This window comes from Melitaea cinxia, chromosome 25, assembly GCF_905220565.1.
Source record: "Melitaea cinxia chromosome 25, ilMelCinx1.1, whole genome shotgun sequence".
In the NCBI taxonomy this organism is placed as follows: Eukaryota; Metazoa; Arthropoda; class Insecta; order Lepidoptera; family Nymphalidae; genus Melitaea; species Melitaea cinxia.
The window spans coordinates 5,301,383-5,328,714 of NC_059418.1; the positions used below are offsets into that span (position 1 = coordinate 5,301,383).

Below are 27,332 nucleotides of genomic sequence, written 5' to 3' on the forward strand. Positions count from 1 at the left end.
GATCGGGTAGGTCTGAGAAACGGCCAACATCTATCTTTTATACCCCTTAAGGCATTAAAGGGGTTAAAAACATTTATGGCAAAACAACGTTTATGGGGTCAGCTAGTATATATATAAATTTAATCACAAAAAGAATCCCCACTATTATTTATGTGAAATATTATTGTAATGATTTTTAATATTATTTTTTATCATTAATTTTTCTAATGGCAAAACTGGTAGTCTTTGCCACTATTTTTATACCACCACAAAAACACCAAACAACCAATCGAAAACTAATTTTTTCTAAAAAAATGTGATAACCTCTTTATTTCTTTAACTGCCTTTAATATTCTTTACTACCTTCATTTCAACCCAAAGATAATTCCGTTTATTTTCAGAAAATTGGGCCCTACGATAGTGATACACGCCAGTGTCGGCTTAGAGTGATGGCCCAGCCTGTTTCCCACTCCCAAACCCACAGCAGGGAGTTCATTTGCAGGTTGTGTAGCTACAGGTGTTCTGAAGAAAAAGACTTGAAGATTCACGCCAAGACACATAGGAGGGCCATTGAGTGTCTGGAATGTGGCCACCTGTTCGAGTAAGTGTTAACTAAAATTTTATTTCCGTTAATTTATTTAATTGTTTAATAAGTTAATTAAATTTATTTCTGTGTTATATCTAATATATCTAATAATATTATAAAATTATAAATCTGAGCAGTCCTCCCGTGACCGTGGTTGCTGTAAGGTATCCGAAACGTCATCATCTAAAAAGCTTGATAAATCGCGATAATCAATCCGAAATCAATAATAATATCCGATTTTCATTATGGTGAGTGAAAGTCGCGTAAACATTAGAATAGCTGTAAAGTTTGTTTGCTATAACCCAATCTTAGGAGCTACTCGTCCAAGTTGAAATTTTTTGTTTGTTTGAATACCCCATTTACCAACATACCAAAGCTGTAGTCAATTTTTTCCCTGAAATTAACGCGGGTGGAATCTCGGAGCATAGTTAGGAATTTCATCATCATCATCATCACTTCAGCCTATCGCAGTCCACTACTGGACATAGGCCTCCTTAAGTTCGCGCTAACAAAAATCGCGTGAACTCATGTATGTTGCCCATAGTCACCACGCTGGGCAGGCTAGTAATTTATATAGAATATTTTTTTGCAGTAATCGTCGACAGTTCAATAACCACTACAATGAGTATCATCAAATCTTCACTTGTGACCATTGCGGGCTCTCGTTCGAGATGAAATCGACTCTTATCAAACACATCAGGTATATTTTGTTATACCAAATGTATCTCAAGCGCGTTGACGACCCTCCCCGCCAATTCCCCCAGGAGCTCTGCTCCTTACTCACCAGCAGAAACAAGACTGCTTGAAGCATGTTGTTATTTAGCTGTGATCTTCTGTAAGGTCGAGGTAGTTCTCCAGTCTCCAGGGCGACTTCAAATTTTGAGCAGGATTCCCAGCTGTGCCCTGACTACACAGCTAACCTGGATCTCTACCTTACTCACAGAAACACAACACGAATTGAGATTAGTATAATTTAGCTCGACAATGAAAAAACAACCTTTTTCGATTTTGCATCGAAAAAAAAACGTTGGTAATAAAAAAAAACCGGCCAAGTGTGAGCCGGACTCGCGCACCGAGAGTTCCATACAAACAAAATTAGTAAAAATATTTTTATTGTATGATGTTACTAAAAATTTATGCTTTTCGCTATTTTTCCTTTATCTGTGCTATAAGACGTTGCTTCGTACCAAATTTAAAGATACTAAGTTCACAGGACCTGTAGGTTTTGATTCCCTTGCGAGTGTGGAAAATGTGCAGCATAAACGGCTGTATCTTTTGATTGCGTTGGCTTAGAAGTTCGATTTTTTCACAGCTCCAAGGGACAGTAGACCTGAGTATTTGATACGAATTTCAGCTTGATACCTCCACGCGTTCCTGAGAAAAAGGGTCTTGACAGACAGACGGACAACAAAGTGATCCCATAAGGAATTCGTTTTATCCTTTTAAGGTACGGAACCCTAAAAATCAACTAAATACGCATTATTAGGGATCAAAAAGTACTAGTCAGGTCTCGAGTAAATTTAAATGGGATTATCTCATGAATTGACAAATACCAACTTTCGATTAAAAAATGCAGTCGATTCGAAAACCTCCTCCTTCTTTTGAACTTACCACTTTTTGCATTTCATATTCCTCCTGAATGGAAAAATTAGAGATTAAATAATCAAAATATAATTACTTACAGCAGAAAACATACGAAACTAGAGTGCAAGATCTGTGACAAGAAGTTCTCGAGGTACAACAGTCTGTGGCTCCACAACAAGGTGTTCCACGGGCCCCCCATTGAATCCGCCTACTGTGTGGTGTGTGACCTGAAATTCACAGATGCTTACAGATACAAGTGGCATCTCGCGAACAACGTCAAGCATAAACCTAGGAAGATTTTACGGTTAGTGTCAAGATCCAGCCTGTAAAATCCCACTGCTGGGCTTCCCTTTCTTCTAGTAGGAGACGGATCAGAGCATAATCCACCAGGCTGCTCCACTGCGAGTTGGCGGATGTATTCCCTACTATGAGTACCGATCGCTATCAAGTGTACATGATAACAAACGGTTACATTCTTTTTTATTTTTTTAAAAAAAAATAGGAGGTTTTGTCACAGTGACCACGTCACCTCCATCGTTCTTGACTAATTCAACATCGTCTCTTTAAATATAATATTAGGACTAATTTATAAACATTTCTAGCCATTCAGTAGTTGGTGAAGCCAAGTTAGCCAAGATACTTTTGAATACCCCCACAATAAGGACGCTCCGAGAAGCCTGTGAACGCCCCAGGAGGCTTCTGAGCTTCTGGAAGAGCTGGGCTCTCTTTTCACGCATAACGGACCACCTTTGAGTCTAAATGCGGGAAACCGAGTCCATAACAATACAATACAATACAATAACCCCCACAATATTTAAATTATATTCTGGGTACTGCATAAAAAATCTACTTCGTTCAGTTTCGATCCGCACTCATTCCATCAAAACAATATGTATCCTCTACTCGATCTCATTCTGTGTACAATGGCGAATCAAATATCTTCATTAGGAAGCCAGTTCTGTTTCATTTTATGGTTAGTGTGGCGAATGTAAAAATTAAAGTTTGTATTAAAAATAATTTGATAGCTAAAGCATATTATTCTATTCAAAATTATATTTACCATATGATATGGATGAATTCAACTAACTATATAATAAGACCCATTTTGAAGTAAAACTTTTTTACCCGCGCTTGACATTTGACGCAGCATTACGAAAAGTGTAATCGGGCGAGGCTATTGGGTTTGGGTTAATAATAGGCGTTTATATTCTAACTTCTCTATATTTTATTTTGTACACGCTTTACAAAAGCAAATACACGGCAGAGCAATTAATTAACAGACATCTTTAGTCGCCATCGATGACAAGAGAACAGTGAATGATACCATATCTATAATATAAAAATGAGTCGCTGAATGTGTTGCTAAGCGCAAAACTCGAGAACGGTTGGACCGATTTCGCTAATTCTTTTTTTAAAATATTCCTTGAAGTACGAGGATGGTTCTTACGGAGAGAAAAATTCAAAAAAAAAAAATTTAAATTTCCTGACAAAGTCTAAAAACAACACTTTTCTATACTCCCATACAAAAGATTTGTGATAATACTAATACATACAAATACAATTTGAACTTTAATACCATACGATCAAGTTTGTGTTAGGCGATACGAAGTTCGCCGGGTCAGCTAGTGCAAAAATATAAATTAGAGTGGATGGGCACAGATAAACAAATGTTTTTATTGTATATCCAACAGAGGCGAACGGAAGTTGAGGAGATATAAGTTAGTGAAGATGAAAGAGAGTTACGTTTCGTTTATAACTGTAGGGGCAACTAGATAAGTTTTACTTCAGTCGTGTGGTCTAAAGCACAGACGTTTTTTAAAGACTAACTGCGGAGTTTTTATTTTCTATTATTCTCTGTAGTTCTGAATCGGCGGTAGCTTACTATAGATAGGTTCGTTAATGGTGGTACGTTCATTTTTAATACATCGAAGACGCTGCTGCCCGTCTTCGGCCTGTGTATTTCAAAGCCAGCAGTTGGATGGTTATCCCGCCACCGGTCGGCTTTTTAAGTTCCAAGGTGGTAGCGGAACTGTGTTATCCCTTAGTCGCCTCTTACGACACCCACGGGAAGAGATGGGGTGACTATATTACACTCCGGTGTAATGGTGCATGTGACGGTGCCTAAAACACCGACTGTCGCGGGTTCGATTCCCGCTCAGAGTGGATATTTGTGTTAACACGAAAATTTATTTCCGGTCTGGTCGTTAGTCCTTGTGGGTCCACCGTGTCTCAGAGACCACGTTAAGCCGTTTATCTCGGTTGTTATCATGTATATAACTACATACCCGCATTGGAGCAGCGTAGTCTATTAAGCTCTGATCCTTCTCCTACATGGGAGAATAGGCCTATGCCCAGCAGTGGGATATTACAGGCTGAAGCGTAATTTTTATATAAGTTTAGTGTACATTGCATTGGTGTTTCAAAATAAGTAAAATGAATTGTGTTTTTCAGACGCGCAACACCTGTCGCAGCACGCCAACGGCCGCTAGCGCACGGCCCGATACACTCACTGCTCTCTGACCGAAGTCAAACTTCTATACAATCGTTGTGATTTGAAACTCGGCGAAACGAAAATGCGTCACTATAAAGAAAGAAACACATAAATGTAATAGTAGAGAATGAGATAGAATGGCGCTTACGACCTCTTTCACGAGACCTTGATCATCGTCGATAGAATGAATCGCAACGGCCTACCTTCCTACGACTTTTAAGCCTCACTACTGACGTGTGTAAATTGCATACATCTGCATGTCGCATGTTTTCAACTTATTTCAACCTTATTTTTAGGTTGGCTAGACATTACCTAACATTCTTTTTTGAGTAAAGAAACAGTGTTACAATAAATATATAAATAAAAAGTTTAATAATTTTTATAAAGAAATTTTTTTTTTTTTTTTTTTTTTTTTTTTTCGGCGGGTAGCTGCAAAATATACAACAACACTTCTGTGAGCTCTCTGTTTTTATATTTAAATTAAATATATAAATATCAGTATATATGAGTGATATGTGCTAAAGGTTCATAATACCTGCCAGTAAAAGTCCTCTCATATTAATATTTCTACTAAATCGTACGTAACTCCAGTTTCTGCTGTCATCTGCAAAGATCACTGCTATCTTAAATTACTACACAAGCTATGGAGTCAATCAAGCAGTCTATAGATGATCTGGCTTCACAACTGAATACTAAAATGGCTGAGTTCCAACAAACCCTACAAGCAACTAGTAGCCCTACATCCAATATAGCTGCTCAATTCAGTATGTTTCGCACTTTCGTACTAACTGCATTGGAAAGTCTGCAATTGCAGCTTAGAGTGTTAACTAATCAGGTTGATGAGCTTGAAATGAGAAGCAGGAGAAAAATTCTACTAGTACACGGTATACCTGAGACATCTAATGAGAATACAACATCAGCCGCTGTCAAAGCCTTGTCTGATCATATCAAGATTCCTGAGTTAGAGTGCACTGCTGTCAGTCGAAGCCAACGCATGGGCCGCTTGGCTGCTGGTAAACCAAGACCAATTCTTATAAAGTTTAATGATCTTGCATTGCGAAATAAAATCTGGTACTCCAAAACTAATTTAAAAAATACTGGCATCACACTATCGGAATTTTTAACAAAAAGTCGCCACGAAGCATTCATGTCCGCAAGGCAGCGTTTTGGAGTCTCGAAGTGCTGGACAAAAGAAGGACAGATCATCATAATCGGTCCAGACGGCGTTCGGCACCGCATTGTTTCCACGGCTGATATAACGGTAATAATGAATCAATGTGAAGTACAAGAGCCAGCTCCTACAACTGATGCAACTAGAACCGTAGATTTATCACCTCCAGCCTCCAATTTAAAGGGTACTAAAACTTCCCAGTCTCTTCTTGCACCAAGGCCCAAAAGGAATGTTAAAAAGTAATTAATTTATCTTATATTATTCTTAATTTTTTATTATTCTTAATTTTTTTTTTCTTTTATTTTAAATTTATTGAATGATTACAAATTTATCAAATGTATCATTAACGTTTATACAATTATTACCATTATGTTGTATAAAACAATTATTACCATTATGTTACATAAAACAATTGCTTCCTTAAGGTCGATTATTGCCTGTAATCTGTGTTGTATACTCTTATCGGTATCGGTATTTGTAACTTTCACTTAACTTTGCACATTTTATTTTGTAATTATAAAGTAGGTAAACAGCATTTACATTGAAGATGTACTTAACCAATCTGTCGTTAAGCACACCATGACAACATAATATGACAATGTCAAAATTGACGTAATTGCTGTTTAATCTTTTCCTTTCTAGTGTGGCAAATGCTGAATGCCATACAGCCTAAAGATGGTTTAGTGACATGTTTCTCATACTCAATACTTAAACCACGGATTCAATGTAAATGCTTTTTTATTTTTATATATTTTTCTTTGCGAGAATGGTAAAGTAATGGGATTTAGTTTCCTTGTTCAATTTTGCTTAGTATTGTAATGTTGAAAACTTGTAATTATTAAGATTTGTATTATAACGCTGGCAGGTATGAGAAATTATTTGTTTTTATTTATTTATTTTATTTTATTTATCACTTTTATTGTTCTCTTTAATACATTATTAATATTATTATTATTTACGTTTAATATATATACTACATTTTTTTATTATATGGTTTTATACATATACATTTTAGATTGCATAATTATATATATATACTTATTGTTATTTTTATTATTATCTTGCACATACAATGCTCAATATTAGCGGTACAGCTATTTCTGATGATAACAGTTTTTGTTCCCTAAACACATCTTCGAATGATAGTTTTCATAGTGCTTCTTTGCCTTTGAATAGTATACTTAATGCTACATTTTCCTCTCTTCATAAAAATTTTAATGTCGTTCATATTAACGCACAGAGCATCCCAGCCCATTATCCCGATCTTTTAGATACTTTCGACGTTCCGAATATCCATGCCATACTAGTTTCTGAGTCTTTTTTAAAACCATCTTTGCCTTCCACCTCTTTCGCACTCCCGGGGTTTCACCTTATTAGAAATGATCGTACTGGCAAAGGAGGTGGTGGCGTGGCCATTTACCTTCGAAGTCACATACCTTTCTCTATTCTAAGCAAATCTCCTTCAGTTTATTCGGAATCCGCAGAACATATTCTCTTGGAAGTATTATTTGGCAAGCTAAAAGTACTCTTAGGAGTATTTTATTCTCCCTCACTCCAAATTAACTACTTCCAAACTTTTGAAAGCTTGCTCGAAACTTATGTTCCTAATGCCGATCACACCATTATTATGGGCGATTTTAACACCTGCTTGGTTAAAGATGACTCACGTGCTAATCAACTCAAGCATATAATCACCAGCTCTAACCTTTCTCTGCTCCACACTAATCCAACGCATTTTTTCCCTAACTGCTCTCCTTCACTTCTTGACCTCATGATCGTCTCTTCTTTAGACCTTGTTTGCTTGCACGGCCAACTTTCAGCCGAAGCGTTTTCATACCATGATTTAGTTTATTTATCTTATAAGATTCGACCTCCTAAAATGAAGCCTACAGTCATTATGCGCCGTTCTTTCAAAAATTTCAACAACTCCAACTTTACGACCGATTTGAACACAATTGATTGGGACGCTGTTCTTAATGCTGCTTCTATTGATGAGAAACTAAACATCTTTAATTCCCATCTTATTAATCTTTTTGATAAACACGCTCCCTTGCGGCCTATAAAATTGAAACATCTCCCAGCTCCCTGGCTCACTGAGGATATCAGAGCATTAATGACCAAACGTAATGCTGCGAAGTGTAAATACAAATTGAAACCATCTGAACTAAATCACAATAATTACAGGCGTTTACGTAATAAATGCAATAAGATGTGCAGGGACGCTCAAAGACAATATGTACATTTGTCTGTGAATAAAAAGAGCTCATCAGAGGTGTGGCGATTCCTTCATTCTCTTGGGTTAGGACGCTCCAAAAATGAAACTTCCCTCAATATAGACCTGAACGTCCTCAACAACCACTTTTCCAATTCTTCTATCCCCAACCCTTACAAAGCACAAACTGTTTCTCTCCTCAAAGGCCGTACCAAACCCAATCACCCTTCATTTCAATTTGAACAAATAACATCATCTGATATTAAAAAGAACGCATCAGCTATCTCATCTGATGCCGTTGGCTCTGACGGAATAAGTAGAAAAATGGCTATGTTGGTATTGGAAGAGATTATGCCTGTAATATGTCACATACTTAACTTCTCTCTTACTTCAAAGACTTTCCCTAGTGTTTGGCGTCTTGCTAATGTCACACCAATCCCTAAACTCTCCAATCCTTCATTACCCTCACACTATCGACCTATATCTATACTTCCTTTCTTATCTAAAATCCTTGAACGAATCATTCACTTCCAACTTACCTTGTTTTTAACTAAACACAATATCTTGAGCCCTTTCCAGTCCGGTTTCCGACCCGGCCATAGCACTGTGACGGCACTTGCGAAGGTTTTCGACGACATTCGGTTTGGAATGGATAACAAGCAAGTAACCATACTAGCATTACTGGATTTCAGCAATGCATTTAACACCGTTGATTACGACATACTCCTAGCTATTTTAGAGTCCATTAATGTATCCGCTGAAGTCATAGAATGGTTCCATTCTTATCTATTCGGGCGTCAACAGCGTATCTGTGCCGGAGGTCGCGATTCTTCGTATTGCCGTCTCAGTGCTGGGGTTCCCCAGGGTAGCGTGCTCTCTCCACTACTATTCTCTATCTTTATAAACACTGTTACTGAACTTCTCTCCATCTCCTTTCATCTTTACGCTGATGACTTGCAGGTTTATTTGACAACGCCTGTTGAGAATATTGTAGAAGCTATAAACACCCTTAATTCTAACCTGAGCACTATCACCAACTGGAGTCGGTCGTTTGGATTGTCTGTAAATTCCGGCAAGTCACAGTTCTCTATTTTAGGTACTTCTAAACAACTAGCAAAGATTGCTCGCTATAACCTTCCTGACGTTATATTCGATGGCTCCGTGGTATGTTACTCCAACGTGATAAAAAATCTAGGGGTTATTGTTGACAGCTCTCTCTCTTGGCGTCCACAAATTGCAGAAATTAGTCGCAAAATTTTCGCAACTTTTCATTCTCTGAAAAGATGGAAAAATTTCCTACCTATTAAGACTAAAATATCGCTAGTTAACAGTCTTATGATGCCAATCTTGGACTATGCGGATGCATGCTATCCAGACTTGTCGGAGGAACTGATCAATAAACTCGACCGTCTGCAAAACCTTTGTATAAGATATATATTCAGCTTAAAGAAGTTTGACCACATATCACAGTATCGCTCAAGGCTTGGATGGCTGCCAATAAAACATCGACGTAACCTTCATATTCTGTCTCTCCTCTACACAATCCTTTTTTATCCTACTTCACCGCTATACCTCAAAGAACGATTTTCTTTCCTTGGCAACCCTTCTCTTCATCTATGCCTTCGCTCTCAAAACGACAACAAATTGAGTGTGCCAATTCACAACTCGAGTTCATATTCTAAATCTTTTACGTTAAAGGCTGTTAAACTATGGAATGCACTACCATCAGTAATTCGTCAGTCTCCTTCTATCTTTGTCTTTAAAAACCGCGTGAAGCATTTCTACCTCACTATGACTTAAATAGCATGTCTATGCATACTTATTTCCACTGTTTGTACCCATCTCTCTATCGCGTACGTTTATTTATTGACTTATATATGTGTATTTACATGTTTATTTTTATGTATATGTATATATATGTGTATGTGTTTGTATGTATGTATTTATGTACCCGTGTTTGTGTATATGTATGAATGTGTGTATATAAATATATATAAATTTATATGATTTATTTGTTTATTTATTGTATTCTAGTTGCATGTGTATATATGTATGTATGTTTGTAGAAATTTATATATGTATTCTGATTAAACGTTATTACTATAGCGCAAGCCCGTTACACTGCTAGCTTTTTTCTGTTGGGTAATCTGGAAGAGATCGCTATTTAGTGATAAGATCGCCCATTGCACTATATGTGTCTAGAATTAAGGTTTGCTATGTATACTATCTTTAGTTGCAATAAAGTGGTTTATTATTATTATTATTAAAAAGCACTTAGCGTAACACCAACACCGTTAACCACGAATTACTTTAAATATTAGAAAAAAAGTTGATCATGGTTACAAGAAGCTGTAATTACGAGGTAAATCCGACTATCTCAAACATTACAAGTCTTTTATACGACTTTTCAGAAGTCTCACTTCTGCCGTGTGTGAATTGTACACAAGGCTTTATACTATTCAATGTTTTCACTGTGTTTTTGTCAGTCGTTGTATGAATGCGGTGTTGTTTGTAAATAGATCAGTAATTAGTCATGAAATAATTGTATGTGTATTATTGAATAATTTTTATTGTATTCTCTATTAGAACGATTATTTAAATAAATGAACAAACATCCAAGGGCTTTCAGTTAATCATACCTTTTGTACTACATAAAGTAATGTTTTTTTTAATCATCATCATCATCATCATTCCAGCCTATTGCAGTCCACTGCTGGACATAAATCTCCACAAGTTTGCCCCAAAAAATGGGGTGAACTCATGTGTGTTGTGTGCAGGGCACTTTGTCGCACCGAAGACGCTGCTGCCCGTCTTCGGTCTGTGTATTTCAAAGCCAGCAGTTTGATGGTTATACCGCCATAAGGCCATAAGTGCATTTGGTACTAAATAATAAATAACATTGTTTTATATTTCATTTTACTTTTTTTAAAAATTAGTGTTATTTTACATTTAATCTGATTTTCATTATCTTTGAAATTCAAATCGTTATTGTAGCGTTGATTTCTAACTCCTCTGGAGATTGAAAGCTAGAGACATCACTGTGCACTCTTCGGGCGTCGTAGTCGGAGGGCGTGAAGAGTTTTTTAATCTCCTTTATGAATAAGCCTCTTGATGTCCTGTTGAGACTGTCATATTTTTCATAAAATAAAACATCGAAGGCATCTCTTGTTATTTTTTTAATCTTTCTTTGCGAACGCGGGAGCTTTTCAACCTTTATTGTTATTTCTTTCAATTTCCCATAATCGTTTTCATTATAAAACTTATTAATATTTCTCAAATAGTTTCTCAATTTTTCATATTTTTTGTGTATAATTTTCTTGAGTTTGATTCTTAATTTATTCGCTTCCATGCTTTTAAGCTTCCCTAGATAATATTTGACGCCTTTTTTTAAATCGTCATCAGAAAAATCTTCGTTATTATTCACCATTTCAGATATTTCATCAGCGACAACCGTCGATAGTTCTTTTATCTTTTCATCGTCGTATTTCAGAATGATATTACCAAGTTTCTTAGCATAACTCACCAGATATCCTTTTTCTTCTTCATTTTCGAAAACAACGACAGTTCTATTCAACAATTTATCAAGCCAACGATTCAGAACGTCTATGAAGTGTACTAATTTATCTTTGATTGTTGAGTTGTGAAAGAAACCGTTTTCAACTTTAAACGCTGTTTCAAGATTTAAATTTAGACTTCTCGGGTTTGGGTCTGAGTTGATCGACAGGGTGTTGACTCCTTTAACAAAATGGAATATAAATTAATGAGCTGATTCCGTGCAGTATTAATCGTATTATCCGTAGCTACGGATACTACGGACTACGGATCTACTAGCTTATAAAAATGTAATTTCATAATTATGAATCTATACTAATATTATACATAGTTAAACTTGGTTACTTTATTTGAAGATTTATAAGGGCTAGTTTCTGGAAATTATGAATTGATTATGAAAATTTTTTACCATTAGAGCTTTAGCTTTTCATAAGTTTTGCTCTTGTGTCTCGTCAGGTTTACGAGCCATAACGTATTACTGTTATGAATTAAAGTTGCTTCATCATCAATCTGAAGATAGGAGGTATTTCGGACCGTATACGGCCTACTCTAAGTAGAAAATAAATTTTCATCCTACTGAAGACCGTTTGACATTACTCTGGTGTAATGGCACGTGTGTCGTGTATGCGCTCAAACACCTGAGATTTTAGTCAGTTCCAGTTGTTATCATATATACCTGATAGCAATCGTTACTCATAGTAATATATCCGCCAACCTGCAGCGGAGCTGCGCAGCGTGGTAGAATAAGCTCTGTACTTTCTCGTAAATGGAGAAAGAGGCCTACGCCCAGCAGTGGGATGTTGTACTCCCGGACTCTTTTCTCAAAACTAAAAAATATCTTAGAATTTCTCTCGAGACACACAGGATTTTAATGAAGTTGTCCCTCACAAGATAGAGACAAGTGTCAGCTTTCGATTAAAATAAGATTCATTAAAATCGGTACACCCAATAAAACGTAGGTCGACAAAAAAGTGTTTCTATTTTATGTCCGTTACTCGTAATTTATTCGGGGTAGACTGATTTTGATTATTCTTTTTTTTTTCGAAATTTAATCCATTTAAATTTAATTACATTTTTTATTTAAATACTTTTTGAGTTATCTTTATAATGAGTATTTTCTTAACTATTTTATTTCCAACCTATGTTGTATTATTTTGCAAATTTTATTTTTAAAGATGTATGTTATGTAATATGCACAATAAAGTATATTTCTTCTTCTTCTTCTTCTATTATTGGTCGAAGTAATTGAAGTCGGTTTTCGTACAATTTCAGAAAAATTTACGATTACAATTTTAGAAAAATTTAACGACTATCATAAATAATAATAAGTAACTTTTACCACAAATAGTGAATAAAGTAAAAATTGCACCAAATAACACCATATTTCCTTTATCTGAACGATAAAATATAACAATTTGTAGCCGCGAACTGTTCGAAGTTATTTCAGATTAACACGTTGGTTGCTGAAGGCATTCCACGAAATGACCAATTTTATGTTGTTTCAGGAGTTTTTATAGATCTTAAAGCCTCTTATAAATCGGTAGAGATTTTTTTTCTGAATTTGTCCATGTTTTAATGAGATTTTTTCCACAAGGTATAGATAATATAATTTTTGAACCCAGCTTCGAATTATAATAACCAGGTCTATTTTTGGAGTTTACTCCTTTAGAACGATATCTGGTATGAAATAAACACGGAGAATGAAACCGAGCTGACACACACACACACACCTTTTTATGCTATAATGGTGGCAGATAAGCGCACGGTCCACTTGACGGTAAGAAGATACTTCTAATATAAAATTCTCGTGTAATGGTGTTAAACATTGAACTCCTCCGAAACGGCTCGACTGATTTGAATAAACTTTTGTGGGCATATTGGGTAGTTCTGAGAATTGGCTGACATCTATTTTTCATACCCCTAAGTTATAAGGGAGGGGGGGATTAAGCGGGTTAATAACATATATGGCAAAGAAACGTTTGCGGGGTCAGCTAGTTATCCTATAAACGCTTGCCACACAAAGAATTGACAAATGTCAAGCGCATTGTTGAGCCTACCTCCTACCTTTTCCGAAGCTTTAGCTGCCTTGCTAATCATGGAAACAACATTATTTAAGAGCAGTATTATTTAGGGGTTATCCATTAATCCGCCAACCGCAGCGTTGTGGATTAGCAATTCAGCAACGGTAATCGGTTACCATCAGGTTAACCGTACGCTTGTTTGCCGATCTAGTTGGGTATAAAAAACCCATAGCTGCAGCAGTTAACGTGTTAAATTCAATGTTAGGAATCGTAAAATGAAATTGAAAAAGTTTTATTTGCAACAGACATTGCTTGGATAATATATCCAACTAGCTGTTCCCCGCGTTAATTTGAGTAAAAAAATAGCCTATAATTTCAATACCTACTGGTTTGAATTGAAAAATTCTTTTTTGTTTAATAGACCATTAACCGATTAAGACTATAGGCTATTTCTTTCTTCAAATTTACACGCGTGAAACCGCTTTTTCATAATAATATTAATTTTCACACTATGACACCTCATCTGGAGAAGTCCTGACGACCGCTCTGGTGTAATGGTGCGTGGGCCGTATCGGGGGTCTCTAAACACCGACGGTCGCGTGTATGATTTCCGCTCGGAGTGGATATTTGAGTTTATACAAATATTTACGGTCTGGTTGTTAGTCCTTGTGGGTCTCCCCACTGTGCCTCGTAGAGCATATACTGTCGGTCCCGATTGTTATCATATACACGTAAACCTGATAGCGATCGTTACTCATAGTAGAGAATATATTCGCCAACCCGCATTGGAGCAGCGTGGTGGATTAAGATCTGATCCTTCTCCTATATAGGGAAAGAGGGCCCAGCAGTGGGATATTACAGGCGCCTGCCTGCTGCTATAGCTGTTTAGAGGACAAACAGGGCCGCATTTAGGGGAGGGCAACCGGTGCTACAGGCTAGGGTCCTTCACAAAAGAGGGGATATAACTTCGGAAAAAAAAATCAAAATCAGACTATTAAACAACTTTTCCTTTCACATTTTTTTCGCGTTTTAGCTTTTAAAAAAAAATGTCCATTTTATTTGGAAAATAATTTAGGGCCAAGGGACCTCCACTCCTTTGTTGCTCCGAGGCCTCCAGAGCCATATATAGATATTGCCATTGGAGTAAAAATAGGAACATATTGATCCAATTATACTTTAAACTGGTCTAATTAATATATGAATTGCTATTTTTAAAGTTATCTTTTTGATTACTTTTAAAAATCTAACTAGTTAAACCGTCTCAGTATTAAGGCAAATAAAAAAACAAAATGTCTTTCAGAGTTTTTTAATATTTTATTTATAAAACATTTATCTAGATATAAGCGAGAGACACGAAATTGAACATTACGTAACACAAATTAAATATATTTATTTATTATTTATTTTGGAGTTTATTGGAGTTAACTCCTTAACACGTTGAACGCCAGACCAAAAACCATGTTTAGTCCAGTGGGCCGCGACGGACACCATGTGACTGCCATTATATTGGGTCCAAGAGGCCGTGTCGGACACCATGTGTCCGCATGCCCTCGATCACTTCAGAAGCCTCTAGGGAGCCGACAGACAGTGTTTCGACTGTTTTTACTAAGGCAAGTGACCCGCGCGGCCTCACAGTGCAATAAGGCCACATAGCACAAAAAAAAAATCGAAAACACTTTGAATTTATAGGCTTTTTAACAAATTGTTTCCAAAAATGTTATAGCTGGTGTCTGCCACTTGAGATCTTGGAAAATAATGGGTAAATAACTGTTTCCGTCAGTCGCCCATTATTTTTGAGGTTTTCGCTGACAATATTTGCAGAAAAACACCTTAACAATTTTTTGACGATTCTCGATTTATTGGTGTGGCCCCAGGCGAAAGTATGCTGTCGGACATACGGTGTCCGTCATGGCGTTCAACGTGTTAAGAATGGATTTTAATACAAGGCCCCCGGTATAAAAAAAATATGAGTAGTGAAATCTACTGAACGAATGACCTCGTTACGTTTTTGTGCACTATCTATCGTAACCCTATTGGATTCCGATAGATGGCGTTATTTAATTCGTCCACGTGGTTACCATGGTACCATATTAATCTTTGCCTTTGGCTAAGTAGCCTTATTTGTGCCTATTTAGACAGTCGATCTGAAGGAGTAAACTCCAGTCGAGCGCCGGAGCTGTGTAAAGGCGGCAAACAACGCGTACAGTCCAACTGATGGTAAGCAAATAACGTAGCCTATGGACATCTGCAATATAGGCTTCTGGCAAACTTTTTAAACAGAAACACCATACTTGAGAGCAGTGTTTTTTCGCTGTGATCTTCTGTAACGTTGAGGTACTTCCCCATTTTGGTTGCACCAAATTTTGACCAAGTTAGCGACTACGGCTTCTATTTATATCTTATAAATGGTATGTATTATATGGAGGTTTAATTTTATGTCTCTCGCTTGTATATTTTCTATATACATAATTATTTTATTGTTCCACATCGTCAATGTCTGATTCTGTGTATTTTAACAGTAGTAATCTATTAACAACTTTGTGGACTACCCTCTTATGTCTACTAAGAGCCTTACTAGTCCTAAAGTTATTGCCACATAATTTACAGGTAAGTAGTTTCTCCCCGGTATGAAGGGACTCGTGCTCCCTTAATGCTGTTACATCCTGGAAAATAATAATAACTATTATTTATATATTAATACACGAAGTAAAAACGTTGTACCCCTTTTGATAAAAATTGCGCGGACGGTGAAGTGTGAAATTTCGCACATTTATATTTTATATAGAGAAAAAATGCAGAAAACTAATATTTTTTGTTAATTATGCATAAATAATACATTAAATCAATAACAAATACATCACACACGCTACCACGCATATATACTATTTTGTTTATTATTATTATTTCGACCACTGGGCGACCACTAGTTTATATATATATTCAAGTAAAGTAAGTAGTCTTTACGCACGTTTGATTTGGGGAGTAAGCTAGAGAATGCGTGATGAGAGCGTTACGAAAAGTGTGATTGGGCGAGACACACGTAGCAAGAGAGAGAGAGATACAAGCGCACATTTTCTATCTCTGTTTCTCTAATAGGCAATTACGTTTCTTATATCTAAGACACAGAGCAGGCCTATCGTGCAGAAGTTTTACTTAATATTTTTTACTATTTATACTCACCCGACAAACTTTCCCACATGTCTGACAGAGGTATATCTTTCTAGGTTTGACTTTCTTCTGGCCGTAGTGCGTCTCTCTCATGTGACGTCTTAGCAGCCTGCCTGTTGACATTATCTATACAAACATATAAAATTAATTAGTGATTGATTGGTTAAGCATATAACATCCCACTACTAGGCAGAGGCCTCCTTCTCCATGCAGAAGGGTCGCGAGTTAATTCACCCTCTCTTCCCCGCGGGTTGGATATATTCCCTACTAATTCGGAAAATTTTGCGAGTGTAAGGCACAGCCTGGGGCGTGCAAGATCTCATCAAAAACATGTTGTTTTTTTTATGTCACTAGGTCGGCAAACAAGCGTACGGCTCACCTGATGGTAAGCGATTACCGCAGCTATTAGACACCTGCAACACCAGAAGCATCGCAAGCGCGTTGCCGACCCAATCCCCAATCCCCCCAGTAGCTCTGGTCACCTTACTCACCAACAGGAACACAATACTGCTTGAAAACAGTATTATTTTGCGGTGATCTTCTGTAAGGTCGAGGTACTACCCCAGTCGGGCTGCTCCATATTTTGAGCAGAAAATTCCTGCTGTGCCCTACCTCAGTTAAAAACGTTGCCAAGACGAGACCATATGAGTCTTACTGCCACAAAATTATCGGAACTCATGCTGAGCCAAGTTTGTTACAATACAAGCCCGAACTTCACACCTTAGGGGTCATCCATTAATCACGTGATATTTTTAAGCAACTTTCTAACCCCCAACCCCCCTTTATGGATATGTGGTGAAATTAGCCACCGTGATACACATTTCTAGACAGACATCAAGGTTGCAGGGTGTTTTGATGTTGGAGCGAATTGAATCGTTCTTTAATAGTATGCAGATGTAATAAGTGGTGAAAAAATTGGGTGACATTGAGCGGTTTTGTTTCTTGATACAATTTATTGGTTGACGTAAAGTAGGGATAGCGAAATAGTACTTTAATAACTTTATTTTGAATTCTTTGTAACGGCGTTAAGTTTGTCTTAGCGGCACATCCCCAGACTTCTATTAAATATTTAATGTTAGATTTAACTAAGGTGTTATAAATGATCATTCGTACTTTATTTGGAATGCATATATACATACTATACTATACTATACTTTTTTTTCATACTCACTTTATTACAAATGTCGCACTTGTGATTGGACTTCCCGCGGTGCCTGTAGTTGACGTGGTCGCGACAGTCCGCCTTCGTTCTGAAGCCGCGGTCGCACAACGGACATTTTATTCTGAAACAATCATTACTACTATACTACTGTACAATGTTATATTGGGGTGAGGCACAGCGGGATGTATCCTGTTCAAAATCTGGAGCGACTGAGTAAGTACCTCGACCTTACAGAAGACCACAGCTAAATAATATTGCTCCTAAGTAGTGTGGTGTTCCTGTGTGAGGAAAAACTTTTTTGAAAGATGAAAGATGGTACGGCACGCAGATGCTCAATGAGATACAAGATGCTCAACAGGAAAAGTGATGCTAAATAGGACGCGAAATGCTTCAACAGAACACATACTACTCAACTGGACACGTGATGCTAAATAGGGCGCGTGATGCTAAACAGGTCATAATTATAATGCTCAACAGGTCATAATTATAATGCTCAACAGGTCATAATTATAATGCTCAACAGGTCATAATTATAATGCTCAACAGGTCATAATTATAATGCTCAACAGGACGTGATGTTAATTAAGACACGTGGTGCTTTACAAGGCTTAAGAGGTATGTGGGAATACTCACTTAAGCGCATTGTTCCCAGCGTGTGTCTTCGTAAGTTTCATATGATGGTAATACGAGGACTGCGACGCGAATGTCTTGTCGCACTCGTAGCACTTGATGGCCGGCCTCTCGCCGTGCGTCAGCAGGTGGGTCTTCATGGTGTCGTAGCGGACCACCTTGCCGCACACGGGGCACGGCTGGCGCAGCAGCGTGCCCGAGTGTAGTCTGGAAGGATTCAATTATTTTTTTAGCTAATCAACAGATGGTTTTTTGTATTTAAGCATATCTATAATTTTTTTTTTTATATCACTAGATCGGCAAACAAGCGTACGGTTCACCTGATGGTAAGCGATTACCGTAGCTTATAGACGCCTGCAACACCAGAAGCATCGCAAGCGCGTTGCCGACCCAATCCCCAATCCCCCCAGGAGGACAATAATGTTCAGTAATTATAATTTATTAAAATATATGTAAATTATATATTCAAACGCGCCATCTATAATCGAAATAGTTGTTAAGACCCTATCATCTGCTACTTATTTCAATTTTCTGAAAACCCACATCAACTTCCTTATCCTATCAGCGATCATTCGAATGACGGTTCCAGACAAAGTGTAGGTCCATTTTATTACTCCAAGATATTTTATATGATCACACGCACTAGCAGTCTTCTGAGATAGGGGTTACGCATGAGTGGACTTTCAGGGCGAAACTAGTGGTGGGCAATGTGTTTTTCCGAATCGAAAATGGTTTTGGAATGATGAAAAATGGAACTTGGTTTTGGTAGTATTTAAAGACAATATTTTGGACCTTAACCATTGAGAGACATAAAAGACTCCCTCCTCAGCAATAACCTTCAACTTGTCCCAAGTCTGATCATGAAAAATTAAGGCAGTGTCATCCGCATATGAGTAGATTTTGCAATTTGTAAGGTTAAGGTTACAGAGATCGTTTACATACACAAGAAAGAGAGCAGGCCCGAGGATGCTACCCTTAGGGACACCATAAGATAGACAAGCTGTGTCACTTAATAATAAGTCACCCAATTTAAGCTGTTGTTGTCGGTTAGTGAGGTAATCTCTGAGAAGCTGATGAGATAAGCCCCTTATACCAATATTATAAAGCTTGTCAATTAAGATTGCTGAGGAAACGGAGTCGAATGCTTTGGCAAAGTCTAAAAATACACCCAAACATTTCCTGCCAGAATCTAGGTGGTCGCCAATTTCCCCTGTCAAGGACAAGACTGCATCTTCTGTTGATATGCCATCCCTAAAGCCGAATTGTTGATTGGACATCAAATTATTCGCAAAGAGAAATTTCTTAAGGCGATTATTAATAAGCTTTTCGAGGATTTTAGCTAGAACCGGGAGTACAGATAATGGCCTGTAATTATTTAGGTCATCATCACTACCACCTTTATGAATCGGTGTAACCACGGCTTTTTTGAAGCATAAAGGAAACTGGCCCTTTTCAAAACAAAGTTTATATAAGTGACACAAGACAGGGATAAGAATATGTTTAGCATTTTTTATAAAATATGTTGAAATGTTGTCTAAGCCGAGGGAAGAATCATTAGAAAGATTGCATATTATAACATTTAATTTAGAAGGATCTGTGTTTGACAGTACGAATAAATTTGATGAAGGAGTTCCAAGTAAAGGAAAGGTAAAGGGGGGGGGGGTGGAAGGACAAATCGATGTTTTTTGCAAGTGTCATACCAACTGTCGAAAAATGGTTATTAATGTAATTTTCCGATTCAAACGGAGAGGTCTTAATAGATGCAAGATTATGATTTACATTAGTTTTCAATGTGCAAATATGTTTAATGCTTTTCCATAATTTTTTATGGTTGTGTTTAGCAATGTCTAATTTATTTCTTTCGTAATTGATTTTAAGTAAACGAATAAGTTTTTGACAGAAATTTCGGTAACGAGCGGTGGTAATTTTTTAAATATGGTTAAGAGGGTTATTTTTTACTTTAATATGAAGCTTATCTCGGTTTCGGATGCAACGCAGCACACCAGGAGTTATCCACAGCTGTATACAACGTTTACGGTTTGAAATGATATTTATGGATTTATTGTTATTTGTAATATAATAAACATTTAATTTGCAATAACAAATAATGAGATCAATAATTGAGATAAAAACTATCCTATCTGCCAAGTTAGACCAAATTACAGATGGATACAAAATTTGATGAAAATTGGTTCAGTAGTTTCGAAGATTATCGCCCAAATACATCGTGACAAGAAATTTTTATATATATAGAAGATTTGTAAAACTGATATCAATTATCATCGACAAGTTTAGTATTATCTTTATTATTAGATATAAATCAAAAACTATTCTAAAAAACTTTCTCAACTTTAAATGGGACCACACGACAAGCACCGTCCTTTGAATAAAAATAGAATCATCAAAATTGGTTCTCCAAAACAGAGCTTTACGTAACAGTACATATGCACTTACGAGGATACAAACTATTTTCATCTTTGTAAATGTATGGAATGATTCGTACTCACTTCTCGTGCTTCCTCAAATTCTGTATACCGGCAAAGGTTTTACCGCAGGTCGAGCATTTGTGATTCAGGTTTTTGTGCACTTTTTCTATATGTGTGTTTCTTTTTTTCTTTGATCTGAAAACAATAATTATAACATAATCTATCATCATCCTCATCATTTCAGCCTATCGCCAGCCTACAGCCACGGGAAGAAAAGGGGAGGCTATATTCTTACTGCCGTAGCCACACAACATAACAGAACATAATCTTTACTAATATAATAAAGCTGAAGAGTTTAATTTGAAAAATTCGTTCTGTATAGGCTAGTCCATTTACCAAAGAAGGCTATGGCTATTAGTAAACCTGAACTGAAAGTGAAACTGCGTGACACAGCTAGTTTCATATGGTTAAAAAGTTTGTATTAATCTTGAGGCCTAACAGATCTTTTTCGAACAAAAAAAAAAAACTATTAGGATAAAATTTACAAGTTTACTTCGTCTATTCAGACGATCTTGGCACTAATGTACATACAAACAGTATCAATAACGGAAGAAGAAATATTATCCGTAATCGGTCCACCGAGTAAAAAGTTCTGAGGGTAACATATTTAAAACAAAAATAAATACAGTCGAATTGAGAATCTCAAGAAGGTTTAGTACAAAACATAAAATATAAAATTGAATGTGAGCTTAACTTTATTGGCAATCGCAATCAATTTATAATACAAAAATAACTATTAAATTAATAATGACAATTAAATAATTGAATATATTAAACACAGCGACACAACAGCGTATATATATATGTATGCCTCAATGTAATTATGTATGTGTATGTTATATGTATGTATGTATGTGTGTATATATGTGTTTCATACATTATATATACTAAAATATTTACTTATTTATATGTTTTTTTCTTTTTTAATAATTATGTAAGTTTATCATATCGTAGTTTTTATCTATTTATAATTGATTTTTACTCCTTAATTTGTGCACACCTTAACCGCTGCTACTGTATCGTGTCCAGTACCCAAAGGTTATCTGGAAGAAATCGCTATTTAGCGATAAGATCGCCTTTGTACATCTTCTATTGTATCTTTCTTTACATGTGTCTGTATTTCGGTGTACATTAAGAATAAATAAATAAATAAATAACAGTGAAGAGCAGCTGTCTGTATCTTTCTCGCTCGGGTACACTCGGCGGTCCCGAGTTCACCCGATCGAGCCTTTCATTTCCGAGCGTGACGGATCAGCCTCACTTACTACCGACGAAAATTTGTATACGCGGTGTGCCAAAAGAAGTTTTCACTTCAAAAATGTAGATTTAGTTTTTTTTTTAAATAATACTCACTCAAAGAATTCACTACACACGGAGCACACATAGCCCACAGTTGTCCTCTTGTCTGGCGTAACATCTGCTGACCACGGCTTTAGGCCTGGATTCTTTAAGTATGACAATCTCCTCAACTGTAATAAGAAAAGCCAATCTCATCAACAATTGTTTGGTTACAAAAAAAAACCGAGTACAATTTACACCGATGGATAAGACGGGTGTTGAGAGGTAGTTGAACAAATATTAAATTTAATACATATTATTAGGGATAGCTCAAAAAGTATTTATTGGATCTCTATCAAATTGAAATTGTCAGCTTTACATTAAAATCATCAAATCGGTAAATCCAGTAAAAATAACGAGTGTACTTTAGACCACATGACTGAAGTAAAACTTACTAACCGTATCTCTCTCTCACTCTTTCTATCTTCACTAACTTATATCTTAAGCTTCCGTTCGCCTCGCCCGATCACACATTTCGTAACGCTCTCGTCACGCAATCACCAATCAACTCCCCAAGTCAAGCGTGCTTAAAGAAGTTTTACTTCAAAAAGTATTAAGAAAACACATCTTTATGTGTAAATACAGTTGAAATGAGAACTTATTGTACTTATAGTTTGTAATTTATGAAGATATCCCAGTCGAGTGTCGATACTGACACAAACTCAACACAAATCTACATATTTATTAATTCTCACCCGTCTAAGTTCCTCAGGCATATATTTCACGGCGTGGCCAATTCTCAAATGCTTCAATATAATTAGAACGTTGTATGAGACGTGGTCGCAGTAATGGCACTGAAACTTCAAGTAATGATCGCTCCTGTGTTCTTCGTACCACTTATCTCTGACGTATGTATTGCATATATTACATTTTTCGTGATTTGGTAGCTGTAATACAGATATTTATGGGAACTAAAATTATACAAGTGAAAGGCATTCAATTCAATCATATGTACTAGATGCCGCGTTGGCGCAACTGTCACAGCCATGGATTGTACCATGTGATAGCGGGTTCGATCCCCGCGCACATGACAAACATTTGTATTGGCCATACAGGTGTTTGCCGTGGTCTGGGTGTTTGTGCGGTCCTTGTGGGTCTTCCCACCGTGCCTCGGAGAGCACGTTAAGCCGTCGGTCCCGGTTTTTATCATGTACACCTGATAGTGATCCTTACTCATAGTAGGGAATATATCCGCCAACCCGCATTGGAGCAGCGTGGTGGATTGAGCTCTGATCCTTCTCGCACATGGGGAAAGAGGCCTATGCCCAGTAGTGGGATATTACAGGCTGAAGCGTAAATGTACTAGAAGCAGTAGTCGCAGAAGAAAGTCATCAAATAAAACCACATAAACCGCATACCAGCCCTACGATATATATAAAATATATTAATCAAAGATAACCAGTAGCTTAGCCTCAGGAACGAGAGCCTATAATTTTTTTTCAAGGGAAACTTTTTTAGATGCATGAGGGTAAAATTTTTGCAGATGACGGTAAATGTTTTGATGAAACGGTTTTTTGTCGAACAACAGTTAATGTTGTTTTTAGTAGGTAGAGCCACCTAGCGTGTACTATAGAAACTACAAAGGTTGTTACATTAATATCGATAGTATTACATTGCAAACTAACTAGATGGCGCTGGAACGGAACTCTAAAGTTTTAGATTTGTATAAATATAAACGAAACTTAATTAGTTTGCCAAAGAAGTTCCATTTCTGACATGTGTACTTGGTACGGACGCACGTTTTTTTTTATTATACACGGATCAATATTGCTTGCCACAATGATACAATAAGCAAGATAATTAAATTACCTCCCTCCTGAGGTTAGTATAAAAAGTTTTAAGGCGACTTTTTGGAAACAAAAAGTTTAGTAAATTATTTCAACGGGACTGTATGTAAATGTACTACACAAAAGTGTATAATCAATAAAATACACAGAAATTAGAGAAAGTGCTTTTGAAGCCTACTTAAATGAAGACATTTGTGACATTAATGTGTATTTACCTTTTTATGTGCTCTATTGATATGTGTTTGTTTACTTTTAAGATCCTTATATACTTCCACACATGAGTCACATTTGTACATTGCATCTACAAAGCTCTGTTCTGCTCTTCTTCGCTTCAAACTATCTCTCATCTCTGATGCTGTCATTTTAACTGTCGAATAGTTTATAGTTTCTTGCAAAATTAATTTCTTTATCGCAATCTTTTTCGTTTTAACATTTTCCCGTAATAAATTATTTTGTGTACCTTCTTCGCATGTTATCTCAAGTTGTGAATTGGATTCATCTGTTTTTGGATCGTATTCATCTATTTTTGGATCTGATTCATCAATTTCCATGTCTGGTTCATCATCTTTTATGTCCGATTCATCTATCGTTATATCCGATTCATCGACATTTGCATCCGATTCATCGACAATTATCGATTGGTCTATTTTTATGTCGGATTCTTTTACTTTTTCCTCGATATCGTTGCTCGAGTTGGCGATTTCTGGAATTGATAAGAACTCTGCGTCGCTATCATTTTTAATTGATTCATTTGCATATTCGTCGTCTGATTGGTTCTCATCTTGTCTTATTAAAAGGTATTCATAGTTGTTTGTATTTTGATGGAATTGTGATAAAACTGATAATCCCTTGTGTAGATTATATTTATACTGAAAATAGCCATTTTAAATAAATAATAGTATCGATTAAATAAATAATAGTACTCCGATAAGCTGAAGTGATGATGATGATTGAGTAAAAAATTTTAATTACACATAATTTATTTAAATCATATTCATTTTTAGTTGTTATACACCTGATAGCGATTGTTACTTATATTAGGGAATATGCTCGCCAATCCGTATTGGAGCAGCATGGTGGATTAAGCTCCGATACTTTCCTACATGGGGAAAGAGATACTACAGACATGATGTGTAATAGATAAACTTAAATTCAACTGCATCGATTTTAAAGATTCTTTCACAAGTGCAATGTTACTTTATCACTGAGTAGCATAAGCTATATTTAACAGGAGAAAATAGAACAGCTAAAACACTGTAGTCCACGTGGGCAAAGCCATAGATGGAAAGCTAGCAAGGTAATAAGAGTGCACTCATAGTATTACACATCATCATCATTACAGCCTATACAGTCCACGGCTGGACATAGGCCTCTACAAGTTAACGCCAAAAATAACGTGAACTCATGTGTTTTGCCCATAGTCACCACGCTGGGCAGGTGGGTTGGTGACCGCAGTACTGGCTTTGTCGCACCGAAGACGCTGCTGCCCGCCTTCGGCCTGTGTATTTCAAAGCCAGCAGTTGGATGGTTATCCCACCACCGATCGGCTTTTTAAGTTCCAAGGTGGTAGTGGAACTGTGTTATCCCTTAGTCGCCTCTTACGACACCCACGGGAAGAGAGGGGGTGGCTATATTCTTTAGTACCCTAGCCACACAGTACTACACAATCTGTAATCAACTTAAGACTATGTTGTTATATTGTGTTTATTCACAAATCCCCCGATGCTCTGGTCACCTACCTTACTTATCACAGGAACACAACACTGCTTGGAAGCGGTATAAATACACATTATTAGATATAACTCGATAAGTACTTTGAAAAGTTCTAAGGTAACGTACAAAGAATCAAATTGATATCCTCCTCTTTTTTTGAAGTCGATAATAGTGATATAGAGTACTCACTTCCTTGTTATTGACCATGTTTTGCAACTGTTTCTGAGCAGTGCACGCTTGTTGTTGAAACGTTGACAATCTGTTCAACAGCGCTGTACACTCCCAGCATATATAGAGATCTGTCGCTTCTCTGTAGCATAATAACTGAAATTAAATTAAATAAATCGATAATATTTATTCACTTATAAGGCCTATAATCATACGTCAAAAAAATATACCTACATCCTCAAGAAAGGTCAAGGTAGCAAAAATAACAGTAAATGCACACTGTTGTTCCTCCCAAAATAAATAAATAAATAAATTTGGGTTGGATTTAGAATCGTTTGGCACAAATTTTGGCAAGAGGGTCGGTAGAGGGGAGGTCTCCCTTACTAGAGGCGTGGAGGGAGAGGAGTGCTCAACTGCTGTATTGTATATGGGTGTCTGCATTTTCTTACGCTAGAGCGAAGGGGCTGCACCTTCCGGAGCGCGGCTGGCTATATGGTATACCTGTCTAGTGTAATTGGCTGACTATGGCGCCAAATATTATACGTATAGATATTAATCTACCTATATTAAAATTAGCACTGCTTAAATAGCGTACTTACAGTTGTAAATAATACCATATCATAACATTATTTTAAGTTATTGTACATAATATAATGTCATAACATTATTTTAGGTTAAGTATCGTTGGGAACTTATTTTGTGCTTAAAATGAATGCAACTACTAATAATTATTACAGTAATAACACCTTCATATATTTACAATACGCGAACATACCTCATAAGCCTCCGAATCACATGAAAGTAAGAAAAATAAATTGTTAATTCCATCCTCAATTTCGCATAGTTTTTTAAGCTTCCTATCGATGCTTAAACATGTACAACAAATATCTTTTAAGCTTAGTAAAATGGGCTCTTCCATTTTTCACTAATTTTTCATACACCAACAAATTAATTAATTTTACATTAAAAATAAGGACAATATTTGTTATCACTTATCACTGTTAACAATTTTGTCAAGTTGTCAAAACAAGGGATATGCGATAAACATCGATGCATCGAAAACATCGATGCTTACATCGAATCGATCCGATGTTTTGAAATGTGTTTTCAAAACCAATCGATATACTTGATGTATCGATGGTTTTTCATAATAATTATAAAATAGCAATGGATGGTATTTATAAAATTATTTGTAATTGTTATCATAAATTAGTTTTGTATTTGTAGATTTTTAAATCATTTATTTAATAGGAGTTCAGTTACTTAGTGATTATGTCACCCCCA

At 36.5% G+C, this 27,332-nt stretch overlaps 2 protein-coding genes and 1 long non-coding RNA gene across 3 annotated transcripts; 1 reads left to right on the forward strand and 2 right to left on the reverse strand.

Annotated features, from left to right (window-relative positions):
- The first annotated feature begins 421 nt into the window (after positions 1 to 421).
- Positions 422 to 4,759, forward strand: LOC123666154 (PR domain zinc finger protein 5-like). The gene is made up of 4 exons (XM_045600362.1): positions 422 to 580; positions 1,158 to 1,265; positions 2,250 to 2,453; positions 4,601 to 4,759. Exons 1-4 carry the CDS (start codon positions 429 to 431, stop codon positions 4,698 to 4,700), a joined length of 564 nt encoding a protein of 187 aa, XP_045456318.1. The 5' UTR covers positions 422 to 428; the 3' UTR covers positions 4,701 to 4,759.
- Positions 4,760 to 5,093: 334 nt separating this feature from the next.
- Positions 5,094 to 5,953, reverse strand: LOC123666156. The gene is made up of 2 exons (XR_006745158.1): positions 5,531 to 5,953; positions 5,094 to 5,244 (listed from the first exon to the last, which is right to left on the reverse strand). It is a non-coding gene; the product is annotated as an uncharacterized LOC123666156 (long non-coding RNA).
- Positions 5,954 to 16,070: 10,117 nt separating this feature from the next.
- LOC123666038 (zinc finger protein 761-like) lies at positions 16,071 to 26,967 on the reverse strand. The gene is made up of 10 exons (XM_045600246.1): positions 26,824 to 26,967; positions 26,070 to 26,204; positions 24,383 to 25,036; positions 23,076 to 23,267; positions 22,396 to 22,511; positions 21,064 to 21,177; positions 18,560 to 18,763; positions 17,936 to 18,047; positions 16,777 to 16,890; positions 16,071 to 16,259 (listed from the first exon to the last, which is right to left on the reverse strand). The coding sequence occupies exons 1-10, from the start codon at positions 26,965 to 26,967 to the stop codon at positions 16,071 to 16,073; spliced, it is 1,974 nt and encodes a 657-aa protein (XP_045456202.1).
- Positions 26,968 to 27,332: the final 365 nt, after the last annotated feature.